This window comes from Drosophila teissieri, chromosome 3L, assembly GCF_016746235.2.
Source record: "Drosophila teissieri strain GT53w chromosome 3L, Prin_Dtei_1.1, whole genome shotgun sequence".
In the NCBI taxonomy this organism is placed as follows: domain Eukaryota; kingdom Metazoa; phylum Arthropoda; class Insecta; order Diptera; family Drosophilidae; genus Drosophila; species Drosophila teissieri.
The window spans coordinates 13,197,806-13,215,202 of NC_053031.1; the positions used below are offsets into that span (position 1 = coordinate 13,197,806).

The following is a 17,397-nucleotide window of genomic DNA, read 5'->3' on the forward strand; positions in this document are numbered from 1 at the left end:
AATTACTTGCAAAAGTATACAGTAAGTATGCAAAAATACGTTGGTAATATCATGTTATATATGTAGAGCATTCGTCTTGCTAACAACTTTCATTAATAAAAAAATGCCTATCCTTTTTTGGGCTTTTAGCCCGACGTGCCACTTGATTAGCAGCCAATCTCCTCGCACTCAACAATTAGAGAACAAATTGGTAGTAGCAGAGACACTTGAACATTTACACATGTCAATCGTAGAGCTTTAAAAAACGAATATCTCTTCAACTTAAACATCCGCTTCCCACATCAAAGGGATTGTATTTGGCCTTTCATTTTATGGCTTATTTAATTGAGCATTGCATTTTGACCGCATTTGGCAGGAATTGATTGATTTGCATTCGCACTCATCCATCCCGACCATTCCGACCATTCCATCCACCCATCAATCGACGTGCCCACGGGGCTTAGCTCAGTCCATTTAATTAAAATATTTCGAACAAAAGGAGCGGACACCTTTCACGCATCCCCGCGTCCCGCACAAAGGATAAAAAGCAGCGTCCAGTGCGGAAATCACACGGCCCAGCATCCTTTTTGCATTTTCCATCATTTAAATGATGCGTTTCTGTTTGCCATTGCGTTTGCATTTGCTGGCTGCCTTCAGTCGGTTGGCGACCTATTTGAATAGCGACGTGTGTCCCACTGTCGGGCATTCCAGGTAGCAGCCAGCAGCTCTCCGTGCACTCAAAAAAAATCGATTGAAGTTCGAGAGATTAATAAATAAATCAAAGGATTGCCGTGGTCACAAAGCAATGATTACTATCTTACTTATCATTGAAATAAAATGAACCAAACATAAATCATATTTTTCTAAGAATATTTTTAAATATTCTATTAATAATAATTTCGTATATACATATGTATTTCTAAACACTTGTAAAATGTCCTTTAAGCATACATATATATGAATAACTTTCTTTCATATATATAACTATATTTTCCTTTAATTATATGAAACAAGTACGTATGACAATAACTTCTAGCTATTTAACCTTTGTAGATAGTTTTCCTCTGCGGAATATTTTCCGTAGAATATGGGCCCCTTTTTTTCAGAGTGCATTGGGCATGGACCACGGCTACCTGGTCACCTGTCCAGGTTGTCCGCCATCTCATTGTGTGCGAGGCGCGCATGTAAATTTGTCCAACTGCACAGGCAAACACTTGAAAAGCGAGCGACAGAGGCCCACTGTTGCCACCGGCCACCTGCGGCATTCCACGCCAAGCCATGACCATTCAAAAACGACAAAAATACAAAAAAAAAAAATCGGAAAAAACAAGAGGACCCATTCCATTCGATTCCGTTTTCATTATCTTTTTGTTTTTGCATACAATCGAACGCTTTGGTTCCTGGTTTGAGGTCCATATCCTTTCTATCCGACGCGCGGTTTCTGATTTATATGATGAATGACAATGAGCTGGGTTTTGTCTATTATTTCGTTTCGGGTATTAAGTTTTTCCCTATTTTTTTTTGCTTTTTACACTTCTTATAGGGGGATTATATTTGATAATAGAAGTGCTGAGATTAGAGCAAATTTCAGGAATTTCTGCTTATTTGTTATATGTATTAATTTAAATGTACTAAAATTCATTCGCTTCGCCAAATGATTTCATTCAGATTCGTCTCTTCTATTTATGATATCCTACTAATTCCTACAAATTTCCAACACATTCCTGTTTTCCCTCGCTATCCCAACGCATTATTAATGAACCACTTCGATACCTTTACTAAATTATACACCTTCGTTCTTGAGAGAACCCAAAGAAAGAAAATTCACCTGTCCACACGGATTTCTAACTTTTAATACATAAATTAAGGCTCGAAGCCGAAATGCGAGGGAAAAGAAACGGAAAGACAAAGCAATCCATGGCATTGAAACGATAAAGACCCGCTTGGGTCATTGAGATATTCCACCTGCAGTCGCATCGCATCGCATACTCGTATATGCCCAGTCCCAGATCAACAACATATAATAATCCCATCAGCATTTTTGGATACGCTTTGCAAATGAATTGTAGAGCGGCGTTCCCGATTCCCAACCAAACCGGACCGGACCGCGAGCGTGGATAATAATAATGTGGAACCGAAAATGAGACCGGGATCCCTCGATCCCTGGACTACTGACCACTGACGACTGGTCGGCGAAGGTTCTGCATTTGCACCTGCGTTGGATCGGATCGGAACTTTGAAGGCTTATGGCGTGGCTTATAATTAAAGTGGACTTGTGGATACAACTTGATATCCTCGCCGATGTGCTCCATAAAGCATATGAGCGCGCCAAGATTACACAATGGTTGCGTTATTAAATGCCTTACATTTGCATTTTAAGAGAGGTGCGGTGAGAATTTCTTCGTTAGGAACTCCATTTTCGTCAGAATTACCCCAAACAAGTTCCACTCTTTGCCTGGTTTATCTATAATGTTTTTTTTAGTGGTAATTCCTATGTATGTCTATCTGGCCTTATTATTTTGGGAATGACTTTGTAAGAATTTAATTAAAAGGTAGTGTGCCACGGTGAGATATTTTCTGAGCCCTGCTTAACGAACCAAATTGATATGAAATTACCTCTAAATGTAGCAATGCTAAGTATTTAAATTTTATAAACTACGTTGCCTTAATTGCAATTGAATTAAATTCCACCTTTCCAAACTTTTTGCAGCCAGTGTTCAGGACATTTATTATTTAGTTAACATTTCCCAAATCATTTGCCCTGAACATTATTTGCACAACTTAATTATTAAAGCGCCGGGTAGCAATTTCACTTCCGCTTTCTGCAAATAAAAAACGAATATTCGTCGAAAAAACAAAGTCCAAAACCCCGAAACAAGAAGAAAAGACAGCGAGGAAAAGCGAAGCAACAAAAAAATCAGTTGTCAAAAGGCGGAGCCAAAAGCGGATGTAAATGTGCCCAGCTGCATGCCAAAAACTGCAATTGTCATCAATACGAGCCAGAGATTCAGGATGCAGAACTCAGGATTCGGGGCGGCACACAAAGCCAATCCATAAAACAAAAGCAAGAGCGGAAAGTGAATTTCAATAACGGATGTAAATAAACCACATGAGATCGATTACCTCCCCAGCGTGCGGGTGAGGTGAGTCCTGCTGTCAGGATAACAGATGCAGGAAAGGCACCGACTGCAGGTACAGCTCCTTCTGCACCTCCTGCACCTCCTGCTCCGCACAGCAATAAAGCATCCAGAATATCAGTTAACTCAGAGGGGGAGGATGGCACAAAAAATCATAGCCCTCGCTGAAAAAAGCACAAGCCAGAAACATCTGTCCTTTCTTCGAAGGAGCCAGAAAAAAGCGCAGCAGGTTTCAAATTTATTTAACTCGCCACGAACTGAAGGCCACAAGGTAAAAACTTGTAGACGCAAGCAGATAAAACCCAGCGCCACTTGGTCAACAGTAAACGTTTCAGAAAACAATTCTTTAATGGGAAAATTAAAATAATACTAATACAATAATTTAATTTTGCAACATACGCGTTTAACTCCTATAATAACAATTCATTTCCGATTTAATGAATGAAAGCTATTGGAGAAAGCAATTCAATTAACTATCAAATATCAAAGAAAAAAAGGAAAATAACAAATTATATTATTGCCATCCAATACATTTTTTTGTATAATTAAATCTAATAACCAAGTACGACTACATTTGCTGCTTACATTTTTTTAATAATATTCTTTTGAATTTATTTAAAATTGCGAGTTTTAAATGTGAGAGAAATATATTATTGCGATTTATTTAAAGCGATTCCACTAAGAGGCTTTACACATTGTAGTTATGCAAAAAACATCTGTCCGCTTTTAAAGGGATAAGGCAAAAATCCGGCAAGCTTAAGATACATTTGCAGATAGGTCCTTCATCTGCGGACGCAGGAGGCGCAGAGGAGCACAGAGGATACTCGTCCACATGCGATGAGGAAGCAGCCGCGGGCCTCGGCCATCAGAAGACAAAAGCCCATTAAGGTATAGCACCTGGTCGGGAGATCACCTTGGTTTGGCCGTCGGCGGAGTTGGGGCAACGTGGTCAGCGGCGGGGAGTCGCATAAATGTGTCGATATTATTACGGTAAACAGTCTGATGCGTTTTAAATTCAATTTTAAACTCATCTAATTGGTCCCTTTGCGAAAGCGGATCCTCGGCGCATAATAATAATGAGGCTGCCTTGTCAAGTTATTTGCGGCTGAAAGGGGCTTATTGAAAATCCATCAAAATGTTAAATCTTTCTCATTCCGGGGGGTAAGTGCTTAAAAAGTTGCTTATTACAGGGTATCCTTCGCGCTGACCCACAAAGTGTGCAGTATTACTAAACAAATATATGGGGGTTGGGGTAGGGATTAAAGATGAAAGCCCATTCAGGGAAAAAAGGAAAGTTGTAATGGAAAACACTTAACGGCTTTGATTAAGTTTAAATAGGGCGGGTTAACGTATGTATTTTGTGGGAAAAGTTCAAAAACGTGGATATCAAGTTGAAAGAAAGCTTCGGAATTCAATTTCAACGAGATTTGTGATGTGAAAATATGAAATTGGTGCCGTTCATAAAATCAAACTAAATATTAAAATCATTTTTTTTTTCTTTTTGTAATTGGGTAGCATGAAAAGCATTTATGGCCTTGTCGCTAAGAATAGTCCAATCAAAATAGCTCCTTAGTTCTCTTCTGTGGATCACTGCAAACCAATTTCAGCTGCCGTCAAACAAACAATTCCAAAGTCATCCGAGGGTCATTGTATGAGAATTAGGGAATACCAAAGAGTTCGCCGCCTGCGAGGGTGTAAAGAAAAGGTGCTGACCCAAGGACAAAGGATCGGAAACGAGCCCAACGCCTTCAGACCCACAATGCGTCAATAGAAACAGACAAGGAATTTGCCAGAAATAGTTTTCCAATGGGTAAGACCAACATTAATCATCGGGCACCAATTCCAAGGCCAATCAGTAGACCAAACACAAAAAAATAAGCCAGAATTCTGTGCACATCAAGGCCATAAATGTCGCTGCAGTTTTAATAGAGCAAGCTGATTTTTATACAGGACCTTCTCGCTTCACACTTGCAGCTGGAGAAACCACAGGAGTCTGGTCAACAAACAATGGCCAAGGCGGCCAGGGACAAAGGTCGCAAAGTCATTTGAGATTCGTTAAAGAAAAATTACAAGAAGTTTTTGCGGAGCAATTACCAGGTGTAAGTAGAGTCCAGAGCTCGGGGGCGTATACTAATTGTTCGATTCTTGGCCCGCTTGCGAAATGCTCATGACAAATGCCTTGGCCAACACCCACTCCTCCCTCGCTCATCGTTCCTCATCCTCACTCTGCATTCGAATTTCGAAAGTGTGCTGTAATTTCGACCTCCTTTTGTTGGCCAATTGTTCGTTCGGCCGGCCTTTGTCGGCACCCATTTGGGGCAAGTTTTATTGGAAAGCCTGCTGCATGCTGGTCCTGCACTACATCAGTGGCCGTGTCCTGGGTGTGGGTACGCACATGGATTCCATCCATTCCAGGACTATTGTCGGCGCTCTACTGAGCTGTAATTAATGTCCCTTGTCCACCGCAATCGTTGTTTGATTGGTGAGTTCTCTCTTTTTCGAGGAATTAATATTCTTGGAAGCGTTCGAAAGAGACTGAGAAAATGATTTTGGAAATATCTCATTTATTTATTTTATTGGACACAAATATAGCACTAGGCTTACTAAAAAAATTGTATTAAAAATTAATTTTACAAAGATAAGTACATATAAATATTTTACGAAATTACCAAAAAGTATTATTATAAACCTTGATACTTCATAATTAAATTCTTTATTATTCAAAAAGTGGTTTTTAAGATACAAACTTCAGTAATTGGCAGATATGTCCAACAAGTTTTCTCTATAAAAAGTGAATGCAACCTGCTGCCCAGTCGGTTTTATCTGATAGGGTAGATTAATCTTCACTTAACGTTTCGGTTTAGCCGCTTTGTACACCCAATTTGGGTTTTGGCTTCGGCCAAATCGTATCTGCAGCTCAAACTTATCGGTAATCCATCGCCTTGCAGGGGCACTTAACATACTTTTTATCTATATCTTCGATCTGGCCGCATTTCCTCTTCATCGAATTCGGTTCGGTTCCTGTTCAGGCCGCAACTTCCTTGGCATTGTGGCTCGTTTTTTTCCTTCCTTTGTTTTTGGTATACTTTTTTGGCAAACTTCTCGGGTGTCAGGGAGGAAGTAGGTGTACATGTTGTGGTTGATTCGAAGGATACCTGCTACTCGCGAGGGATGCTGTCGCCTGAAACCCGAATTCGGTGTCCTGAAAGGCGATACGACGGGAGTGTGCGAACCCGGTTTGGCATTTGTCTAAAATGCGGTTTTCCCCGGCATTTAATTTCTATTTCAACATTGCATTCGTAATACGAGCCCTACCCACAGGTGTGTGTATGCGTGTGTGTGGATTTGGTCTTGGGGAATTGGAATTGGAGCAGGTTGGCTGGCAATCTCTCTAGACTGTGTATTTTAGTGCTGGAGTCCATCGTTTATATATTCATGTTACCTTGGAGAGCATTTTCCCTGCTTTTTGTTTGGCTTTCCCTCAAATTGTGCGTGCTAAAAACAGTTGACATATCCATGGGCGTGGCTCTATGCTCGGTGCCTGGGGGCTTTTACCGTTGGCATTTTACCTGAGCTACCTGCTCAACCAGCAACTCACTTGGCGCTCCTTAAAATGTCAAATGTTCTCGGGGACCGGGACCGGGACCATCCATCCATCCGTTCGCTCGTCCGTGCCCACATATGATGTACCCATCCCCTGCAGCTACAGCTGCTAATGGAAATTGCGGTTGGCGGAGGCGTTTGGCGACGACTTCCTGTCGTGCTCGGCCTGGAGAAATTTATGCTAAAAGGTTGCCCGTTTGACTTGGCGACGACCTGCGCTTTCCACCCGAGATGCCCGGCAACTTAAGGCCTCCAATTCCACGGGTTATCTATTAGAATATGAGCTATTTCGTATGAAGGTGGTCGGTCGCAGGCAAAACGTATGTTATCCATTTATATTTAGGAGCAATTTGCCTGTACGATGGCCAATCCCGGCCCATCCTTGGTGTCCGTCCGTATGCGAGTCCTTTGTCCGTTCGTTGTCCGTGAGTGCGTGCGGCGCCTGGAAAAGCATTTTGTGTAAATGCGGCGCAAACAAGCTCCAGACTAATTACGACAGGGAGATAACGGAAAGCAGAGCCAGCCACGCCAGGATTCAGGTTCCAGGATAATAATCTAAGCAAATTTATCAACACGGACACATATGAAAAAAATATGAAGGCAAAAACAGCAGACAGCAAGGCATACGCACCAAACGAGCGAGTGAAAAATTATGCGATGTGGAGTCCAACAAAAGACACATGGGAAACACTGTGGAAAATGGGAGCAGAAAAAGTTTTTTAAATGTAAAGGATTCGGCAATTGGGATCTTGACTAGAGCTGTTTGTTTAGTAATGTTCAGTTAATTTAGATTTCCAGAAAATTCCACACTTACACTAAAAATACTTACCATCTATGATTATATTTTATTTACAAACGGAAATCATTGGAAACAACATTAAATTTATTTAATATTATTATATTCTATTATCTATTAAGATCTGATTAAATGATTAAACCTTTGGAAGTAACAAAATACATATTTTCCAGAAAATTTTGAATTAAAAATGTGTATTCTTGCTATCATAATCATATGGATATAACAGACAACTTTTGTGCTTATTGCCATATTAACATGGTCAACTTAGAAAAATCACGCCACGTGCTGCAGGCCAAAAAAATACAGACAAGTAGAACGCCTATGATAAGGCTTTAAAGAAGGATTTAGCCTGGTCTATTCGGACAAAAGGCTATTTGGGTGAGGTGCCCACTTTCCCAGGAACTGGAAAATCTGGTTTCCTTTTTGGCAAAGATCATTAGGAGAACACCGCCTACAAACGAATCCCGTGCAAATATTTGCCACAGCTAACAACTAAATCTGCGCGTGAGAAGATGCTGCAACATGGCCTAAGCCCAGATCGTAATGTCCTAAGCCGGCTCGGGATTAAATTGGCTTAAATGGGACCTAGTGCACAAAGGTGAAATGTATACAGTTCATCAAGGATTGATCCTTCGCATAATTTTACGCAGTCTCTGGCTGGCGGGAAACCCCAAATGCGAACACCGGAAAATGCGGAGCGGGAAACGGAGTACGGAACTTTCCTCAGCCGGAGGCGACCATCAATCATCGCCAGGCTGCGGGGCACATTAGCATTTATGAACTTTTGGCCGAGTTGATTTTTCTCCTAAAAGAGCAAAGCCAAGAGCTGCGATTTTGGTCTAGGATGGGATGACTTTAATAGGGTTTTCCATTATTCCGTGCGCTTGTGCATATTTGGCAGTCAATTAATGTCAAACTAGTTACAGCTCTCGCCCAGCAATCGATCAAAAATGTTGAATGCAACCACCTCTCTGGGTTGCTGCAATAAAATTATTTGACATTATTCATATGACCCGAATACAACAGCAAAAATGAGCGATGACATTGAGGAAACCTTATTAAAACTGGAGGATAGGAGAAGTCACCGTTGAGGTGTTGATGATTCCGATAAAAAGTTGTGGGAACACCTTTTGCCATCGGTTAATGATCCAGTTTTTACTACAGTACCCATCAATTTGATATGGTGGTTAGGTTACCGTGGTTCAGCCAAATGAAACTAATCTAGAAATTCATGGGAGAAGTTCTTCAGATGAGATGTTCTTAATTAAGATTTGGGTTTTGATAAGAACAGGAAAATTAAAGGCTCCATGCTCGACAAACTTTAATCGCTATTACTTACATGGAAATTCCATATTTGTATCTAATTAATAATTAATCTTAAAAACCAGAAATGATAATAGCCATGCAGATTTGAAGTGTATGCATCACTTTATATCAGTGTATCACTTTATATTATTAAAACATTGTTAAGCTGCTTAAACTTTAAATTCCGATTAGCAATAATAAATCTGACATTTCCCATAATCGTTCTGTCTTGTGCAATTTATATTTGCAAACCTCGTAAACAGCATTTCATTAAGTTAATTAAAATAAACCGAAAATCCCCAACCAGTCGAATGGAATTTCGCAACTTAGTTTTTCAGATTTTTTACGCTGTGCCATTATTAAAAGCGGCATTTTAAATGCCATTTTGCATTATGAATTTAATCCAATTGTTGATGGCGGTGAAAAAAAGGACAATGCAGCAAACAACATACAGAAACAACAATCAAATGATACGGTAATTAGTTAATTTATAAATATCATATAAACTGCTCATTTATGAATTCAATTAATGTTCGCAGACGCGTGACCGAAGTGGATTAAACTCTAATTTAATAACTCAGTTGGTGGGTGGAAAAAAATGCGAGCTCGCAAAGTGCTCAAATATTATTAAATGAAAACCTCAAAATGGGCGACAGTTGCAGCATAATGATTTACACCACAGAACTGTCAACGGTTATTGATACCATATGGAACATATATACATATATATATGTATATATCCGATTCAAGCAGTATGCCGACACATGGCGTGGCATCGGTTGGCCACAGTCCACGAATCCTGTCCACAGATGCGTTTACAACTCACCAGAACGCCCAGCACTCAATCCTCATATGTCATGGCTAGATGACTACTTAAGGGATCTGTCAATTGCCTAGGATAATGTTGTGTTCTTTCGGTAATTTATGCCTACACCAAACTCAAGTGGATCTCGGTTTCTCGGCATACGTCTGCGCACATCTGTGTAACCCTAGATGCCACAACGCCCCCGGCTCCCTGAGATCCCACTCTCTCCCCAAAGATCTATGTAGGAGTATATCCCTCGTGGTTAGGCCCATGCCAAATGCCAGTATAATCACATTGTTGACTGCAACTGCAACTAATTACAACTCAATTTGAACCAGCCCCCAAAGGCAAACGAATTCCGGAGAGAGTTCTTCCATGGCTAACCGCAACACAGGAAGCGGGATCGCGGGATCCCGGGATCGCGGGTTCCAACCTCCTTAACACCTGCCTGCACCCCATTACAATGGTATGGGGCCAGTGTCAATGCCAAGTTTAAAAACAGAACACAAAACTAAATTGACATCTCAGGCTGGCCGTAAATCAAAGGAGACAACTCAGACATCCAAACCATGTTGGAGTGACGAAATGAGCTGCAGAATGAGTCATAAAAACACAGGAATCTAGAGGAGATGGATCACATTTGATGGTTGTCTTTTATGATCCCACAATTGAGATACAGCAAGATGGAGATATGAAACGTCTGCGGAGGGCAGTGTAGATATATTTAAGGAGGAAACGCTGGATCACAAATGATGGATGGAAATCATAGTCATTTCAGATAGGAGCTTATGAAATGATAAGCCCTTAAAATATATAAGGAATGCATGAAAAGCAAGAAGAACATAGAATGTTTGGCGTACTTATACAATATTTTATTTGTAATATCCCTCGAACTGATGACTACTTATAAGTAAACACGAAATACTAATGACACAAAATCTGAGTGAAAAAAATTAAAAGAATTTGTAGTGAAAGAATTGTGTTTATGCAAACAATTATGGATCTGCTACCCAAATATATTTTTGGGATCGGACCTACCCCGATCCCGATTCCTTTTGTACTCAAACTCCAACTCTTTCCACACATCGTCTAAGCTTATTAGTGCCCAAGTTGTTTTTGCCATATATATTTATTTTTATAAACCTTTCTCAAACAGTGGCGCATATAAGCACTTCAGCTCCGATGCCTGGCCATTGTTCGGGGATCTTGAGAGAAACAGAGGAATCATTTGTCTTCTAATTATGATTTCAATGGCTTGGCAAAATCAAAGAAGGCGTAATTCGCTCTCACCCCAGGACCAGGACTACTCGTTCGGGGCTCCTTTAAGGCGGCAAATCGAATCAAAGAAATAGCAAACAAACAAACCAGAATGGAAAAGGAGACTCCTCTATGGCATTGTTGTCAGGCCGCCGAAAAGAAGGAGACCGCAAAATACACTCAGACAAAGGATGCGGAGCAGGGGCGACTTCATGTGCACAAAAGGAGCGGAAAAAGCGATCAAAGAGCTAACAAAAAGCGGAGCACCGAACTCGAAAACATAAAGCAGAGGAGGAGGCATCATCATCACATGTCCAAAGTGAGGTAAGCCCATCTGCAAAACCCCTAAGCATGCCGAAATCCAAACCAGATCCATGCGGCCAGCTTAGGACTTCTTTTTTTGGCCTCATCTGCTTTGTTTGCCACCACATTGCGTTGTCGTCTTTAAGCGCTTTAAGCGAAATTAAAACATTTCACGCCGCAGCAGGAGGTGCCCTGGAAATTCCAAAGCTCCGAAGGTTTCTCAAAAATAATATCAACATACCCTTTGAACCAAGACGCATGTGGCTTAGCACTCGAAGAAAAATGGTATTTAATAAACATAATTTTTATTGTTCAGCTTGCTTTGTGTTTCATATTTTGAAGGCCTAAGCATTATGCTTTATTTTTTTGGTTAATACTTTTAATTAAACTTGATGGAACAACTGAGAACTTTATGAATATAGATATACATTTTTCACTTAGTTCTTCCTGCCCTACACTGCATTTGGGTTAAGTTAAAGTTTAAATTTAAATCCGGTCGCCACCATGGTTATTCAGAGCACAATGCTTATCAGGTCCAGAGCACTGTGTCCGCAGTGGGCCACGTACTCGGAGCATCCCGGGCCATGCGTGCCCGCATCGGAGGCCGCGTAGAGCCCGTCCACGTGCTGCAGTTCCCACTCCGCGGCACTTGTCGTTGGCCTGGGGGCAAAGGATGCCATAATTAGTGGCGACCCCTTGAAGCAACCGAGCTAGAGGGGGAGGGGAGGGGAGGAGACTCACATGAATAGAATCTGAAACAGGCTGCCCAGCAGCCCGTTTTGGGCATCCAGGGGCGATTCGCTGACCTCGCAGATTGTTCGCAGCAGGCAGGCGGAGCCATTGAATCCGTAGTGGGTCAGGATGTTTATAATGCTGCGGTAGAAGTCGTGGCGCCTGAAGGAAGGCGGGGAGCCCACCGAGCGACGCCTCACCTCGTTGTCCTCGTCGTTGGGAAAGTCACCTCCATCCTGGCGGGCATTTATCGGTGTCACATTGCCTCCGACGCCCAGATAGTGATCATCCAAATCCCACTAAACAATGGTTTCAAAAGGACAAATGTGGCAGCGATTAAATATAATAACTTAAAGGGGTTGGAGCTGTGTGTATTTAGTACTTATTAGCACTAAAGTACTTATTAGCACTGTTTCGAGGAAGATGTAGAACTTTTGAATTTTCTTTCAATTTTTAGCTATACTCACCCTGTCAATCCACTGATTGTAGGAATCATTGGAGGGCAGTGCATAGTTGGACTCAAAGTTGAAGGCCATGTACACATTTTTGGGTCCCAATTCCAGTGGAATGGCCACAGCGGCCAGTAACTAAATATAAATGTAAAGATTTATGGTTCCTCTCAGAGCCCCAAACCCCCTGCCTTACTCACACCAAAGGATCCCTGCCGCGGAAACACCAGAAAACAGTGTGCCAAGCCCAAACCTAGAACCAAGACTCCACCCAAGAAAAACTCCCAGCGAAAGGCACCCATCGTAGCCCGAACTCTAGACCAACTGAATGCAGTTTGCGAAATAATGCAGATTGCACAAAACGATGGGCGTTAGAATTGGCAGCAGCACTAATCAATGGGTGAGAAGTGGCTTACGGTACTAGCAGAGCCAAGAGAAAGAAACCGGAATATGCAAGATTTACACGGTTACCACTTGACCCCGTCTCCATGCGATCGCCGTTGTCTACTTCAACAGGTGTTAATTGCTAGAATGTGTAACATTCTCGGGCGAGAAAGTCTTCTTGGCTCGATTGATGGAGCCGTTTTTATTGAGAAATCCAAAATGAAGAATTCGTGAGCTAGAAAAAGAACACCCAGAAAATGGATTAGTATCTTAAAAACAGAGCTGGCACTAACACGCACTGAGATTCGCTCAGGCGTGGACCCAAAAAACAAAAAAAAACTATTAGTATTATAAGCGGAAAATGAAATTTAGTATAGTATTCATATTGGCCAGTTGCCTGCTGTGCCAGGCGATGGCCTCCCTCGGCAGCCTCTCCAAGCATCAGAGGAGCAAAAGAGCCCCCATTCCGTGGCTTATATACCCTACCACATCACCCACTCGTGTCATGGTAAGAAAAAGCTTTTGGTTGAGAGGAACGCCCATTTGTAGCCCACATTTTGTTCTTCTCCCAGTTCATTGGCGGCATAGGTATTCCGCTGGAGGATCTCAACTACGAGGCGGTGACCACCGGCTATGTCCTGAAGGTGGAGTACTGGCTGCCCACCGATCCGGATGAGCTGAGAACACCCACAGCTTTGCCCCTCACACAGGTGGCCACGCCGGGAGTTACAGGAGCCCGAAGGCAGCGGAAGCCCATGTTTGAGAACTTTCTGGTGGGAGTGGACGAGCTGGGCAAGAACACCAGGAAGCTGCTGACCAGGACCAACAAGGTCTTGAGTAGCTATCGCTGGACAGTCTACAAGGGACTGGAGGGATTGGCCGATCGATTGGGCTACCAGGGCAGGATTTGTGTGCTGAAAAGCATCTGCGAGGCGGCGGAGGAACCCTTTCATTACACAAATGGCCTCTTTGCGGACCTATTGCACATACTACTCACGTAGGAAGACATCTTAATGGAAAAGCATCTTAACCATCTAATAATTGCTAATCATCTAACCACAGACCCTCCTCGTCGGTGGACAAGTTGTCAGAGCATGCTGACAACGAGTATTACTACGCGGAGAAGGTGGGACAATCTGGAGCTGGCTGTGATCGGGTCTTCAAGGAGTGTCGACGAAGTTTACTGCAACACTTTAGCGAACTGCATCACAACCTGGACAAGATCTTGTTTTGAGGCAATAAAAGCAGGCTGAAATGATACCAAAACTTTCGCTCAGTGTTCTTTGTGGCAAATGGGACTTTGTGATGGAAACAAAAGCGGTCTAGTGCTAATTAGCAGAACGTGAACTTTTAGTGGAGCCAGAAAGCTCAACATGGAAGCTGAAACAATGGTCTCAATTCTGATCGTGACTCAAGTGTGCCATATAAGTTGCAGCTAATGACACTTTCGGTTTCCTAATCAAAGAAAGTAAGAAGTTTTGTTCCCTAAACTATTAAGGTGAGATCATTTCGCTATTTGCCAATTTAGTCAGCAGTCTTCTTTGGAGCGACAAGGTTTCCGAACACTAAGAAATATTTTTAAGGACTCTATCATGATCGCGTTAATATCAGTGCTCTTAGTTACTAGTTTTGTTGGAGTTCTGGGCAATCACACACTAATGAATACTGAGAGTTTAAGAACTGAGAGTGATATTTTAGTGCGAAAAGCCCGATGGCTGCCTCTTATTTATCCTCGATCTAATCCAACTCGATTGCAGGTAAGTTAATAATTTCATCTATAAATCGTTTACAATTAACTGATGATTTTTTACTTCCAGATGATCGCTGGCTTTGGTATACCCGCAGAGGGTCTCAAGGTGGAATCAGTCATTACGGGATATGTCCTGAAAGCTCAATATTATTTGCCATACTCCGTCAAGCAATTGAGGACCAAGGACGTGCACGAAATCTCTGAAAGTAGGCTGCTGCAAAATGCCAGCATCTTCGATAAGGTCATGCAGATGTCTGAACAGAAACTTGGGCTGGACCCAGATATGCTGCAGGAGGATCTGCAGGCCCTGGGCAGTTATCGCTGGTCGGTTTACGAGGCCTTCACTGCACTGGCCATTCGCATGAAGCTCAATGGCAGAGTCTGTGTCCTGAAGAGCATCTGCGAAAGTGCTGCGGCTCCCTTCGACGATCGAAATGGTTTGCTGGGCGAAGTGCTTCACATCCTGCTCACGTGAGTTTATGATCGTGGGATCGACCCTATGGTAGCCCTCACCTCCCCAACGCCTTTTCAGACCATCCAGTTCGGTGGATCCCTTGGCGGAGCACTCGGACAACGACTACCTGCAGGCCGAGAGATTGGGAGCAGCTGGTGGCGATTGCGATCAGGTGTATCCCAAGTGTCCCAAGTCCCTGCTGGAGCACTTCAGTGATGTGCATCACCTGGGCAGTGAGTTCCTTGGCATGTTGGGTTGAGTTGGAGAGTCACAATTGGAGGCGAATGCATGTGATATTTATTAAATAATAATTAGAAAAGTGGTGCTGGTACTTCAGTTTACCATTTTGATTTGGATGTATGTTCCATTTATCTTACTATAAGTTGGATACCTACACAATCCTTTTCTATTTAAATAAGGATGCTTTGTGCATTTTGTAATATATTATTTAAATGGTACTTAGGACACAAGACTTCTTTCTTTTTAAACAGCTTTTTGATTCCCATTTCCGTATCATGTTCTGAGGAATATTAGATGATTGTCCGCTTCCGTATGGGTCTTTTGAGCTCTGAGAACATTTGAGGCCCTTGGCACTTCCTCTCCGGTTGATTTCACCGGCAAGGGCGTGAAATTTATGCAAATATCCACATAATAACTCTTTTTGTTCTCCTGTCCGGGCCTCATCATCATCTTTGGACACAGTATGTGTGCATCTCCACGCTCGGGTGGTCTTTTCTCCTCGCCGGCTATCAAAGCGTACGCATCTCGCAACTTGGCCTGAACCTCTTTAGGCCCTATTGTCTTCTAATTCAATAATTACGGCCCGAGCTTTGGCTACCGGGGATTGTTTTGGGACCCGGACCCACCACCGTCTTGGGATAGGGTCTTGTGTTTCTGTGTCCATGGTACCTGGGACAAATAGGCGTTTAAATGCAAATGTCTGCGCTGTAATTAATACGCATAATACGCGTATTATGCTAATGCCAATGTCATAATGACTCGAGGAAACCCGAAATGAAAGACGAAAATATGCATTTCACACTCGGCGCAGAGTCTTCGGGCTCAGTCATATATTCATCACTGGCGGGCTGCATAGTTAATGCCCTTACGTACTAATTAGCTTTGACAAAATATACAACAGCAAACAAAAATGTGGCTACTAAAAATTAGTAGTGCTGCTGCTGGCTGCTGCTGCTGCTCCGGGGAAGGGACTTTCTCCAGTAAAAAAGAAGACCCAATTCCCAGTTCCCAGACCGAGGCACTTGTCTGTGATGACAAAGTCCCGATAAGAGCTGGAATATATTTTGACAGGAGTCAGCAGTCGTCTGGGTTTGGGTCTGGGTCCAGAGTGAGATCGGGATCATGGGGATCCAAAAACATAAACTAGATGCGAGATGCACCTTTCACAATTTTCATGTTCTGTTGTGATTACCTTTAACCCCTTTACGGTCTAGGGATCTCCCCCCTCCCCCTCCCCAAATTTTGTGTGCGGTGGGTGAGGGGCAATAATTTTCATTTTCATTGCCTTTCTTTAGAAACAATTTGTAGGAACATGCAACTTAACGAAGTAATCAGAGGCCAGCCCAAAAAAGAGTTGGGGGCCAGCAGCAGATGCTTATCCAATGCCACAAGGCCAGCCATCCAACCATCCAGCCAGCGACAACTATTTTATGGCCTTATGTGGGGATGGGAATGGTGATGGTGATGAGGATGGGGATGGGGATAGGGTAGCGATGGCACTGGCACTGGTACTGGTTCGCTTTATATGGCTGGGATTGCTATTTTAGGTAACCCTTTTTGCGTGCCTCCGGGCAGGAAAGTGGGTTACTATCCACCCAGACTGGAATTTATGCTGCGTAATAATTCTTGGTCCACAACTAAGTTGGTAAAAACAATGTAACAAATTGTTGTGCTACGTACCTGGAGGAGCTGCTGCTGCGTATGCAAATTCACCGACTGCAAATGCCAGCTATGTCAGGGCTCAACCCAAAATGGGGAGCGGGGTCACCGGTGACCCCGACCATTGTGTGCCACTAACTAACCCACTTCCACCCATTAATTTCCCATCAACGGGTTCTTACGGTGGTTTATCGCTCAATTCGAAATTCGAATTACTTTTGATGGCATTTGTATTGGATCTATATCGCTACTCGAACTTGAGAGTTACACACAGTCCGCCTGAAGGGGGCCATAAAATTACACATAGATCTTATCGGGGACTTCGTATATTTCATGCTAATTAAAACGCCGAGATATTTGTTTAGCGATAAACAATAATTAATTGTGCTTATTTCTTTTCTCCTGCGCTCCACCTGCTGCCACCTGCCCCCATCCAGAAGTGCCCACTGATTGAGTTGTATCTGTATCTGTATCTATCTGGGAATCAGTTTCAGTTGCTTTCGGGCGCAATAAACCAAATCAAACCGTGGGATGGAGCCCC

General features: G+C 42.7%; 3 protein-coding genes across 3 annotated transcripts; 2 read left to right on the top strand and 1 right to left on the bottom strand.

Moving 5' to 3' along the window:
* Positions 1-11,700: 11,700 nt before the first annotated feature.
* LOC122618087 lies at positions 11,701-12,671 on the bottom strand. Its single transcript, XM_043794221.1, has 4 exons — positions 12,570-12,671; positions 12,388-12,507; positions 11,930-12,219; positions 11,701-11,848 (listed from the first exon to the last, which is right to left on the bottom strand). Exons 1-4 carry the CDS (start codon positions 12,669-12,671, stop codon positions 11,701-11,703), a joined length of 660 nt encoding a protein of 219 aa, XP_043650156.1.
* Positions 12,672-13,114: 443 nt separating this feature from the next.
* Positions 13,115-13,987, top strand: LOC122618096. The gene is made up of 3 exons (XM_043794228.1): positions 13,115-13,261; positions 13,326-13,750; positions 13,816-13,987. The coding sequence occupies exons 1-3, from the start codon at positions 13,115-13,117 to the stop codon at positions 13,985-13,987; spliced, it is 744 nt and encodes a 247-aa protein (XP_043650163.1).
* A 358-nt stretch (positions 13,988-14,345) lies between these two features.
* Positions 14,346-15,216, top strand: LOC122618098. The gene is made up of 3 exons (XM_043794231.1): positions 14,346-14,510; positions 14,571-14,974; positions 15,036-15,216. Exons 1-3 carry the CDS (start codon positions 14,346-14,348, stop codon positions 15,214-15,216), a joined length of 750 nt encoding a protein of 249 aa, XP_043650166.1.
* The last annotated feature ends 2,181 nt before the right edge of the window (positions 15,217-17,397 follow it).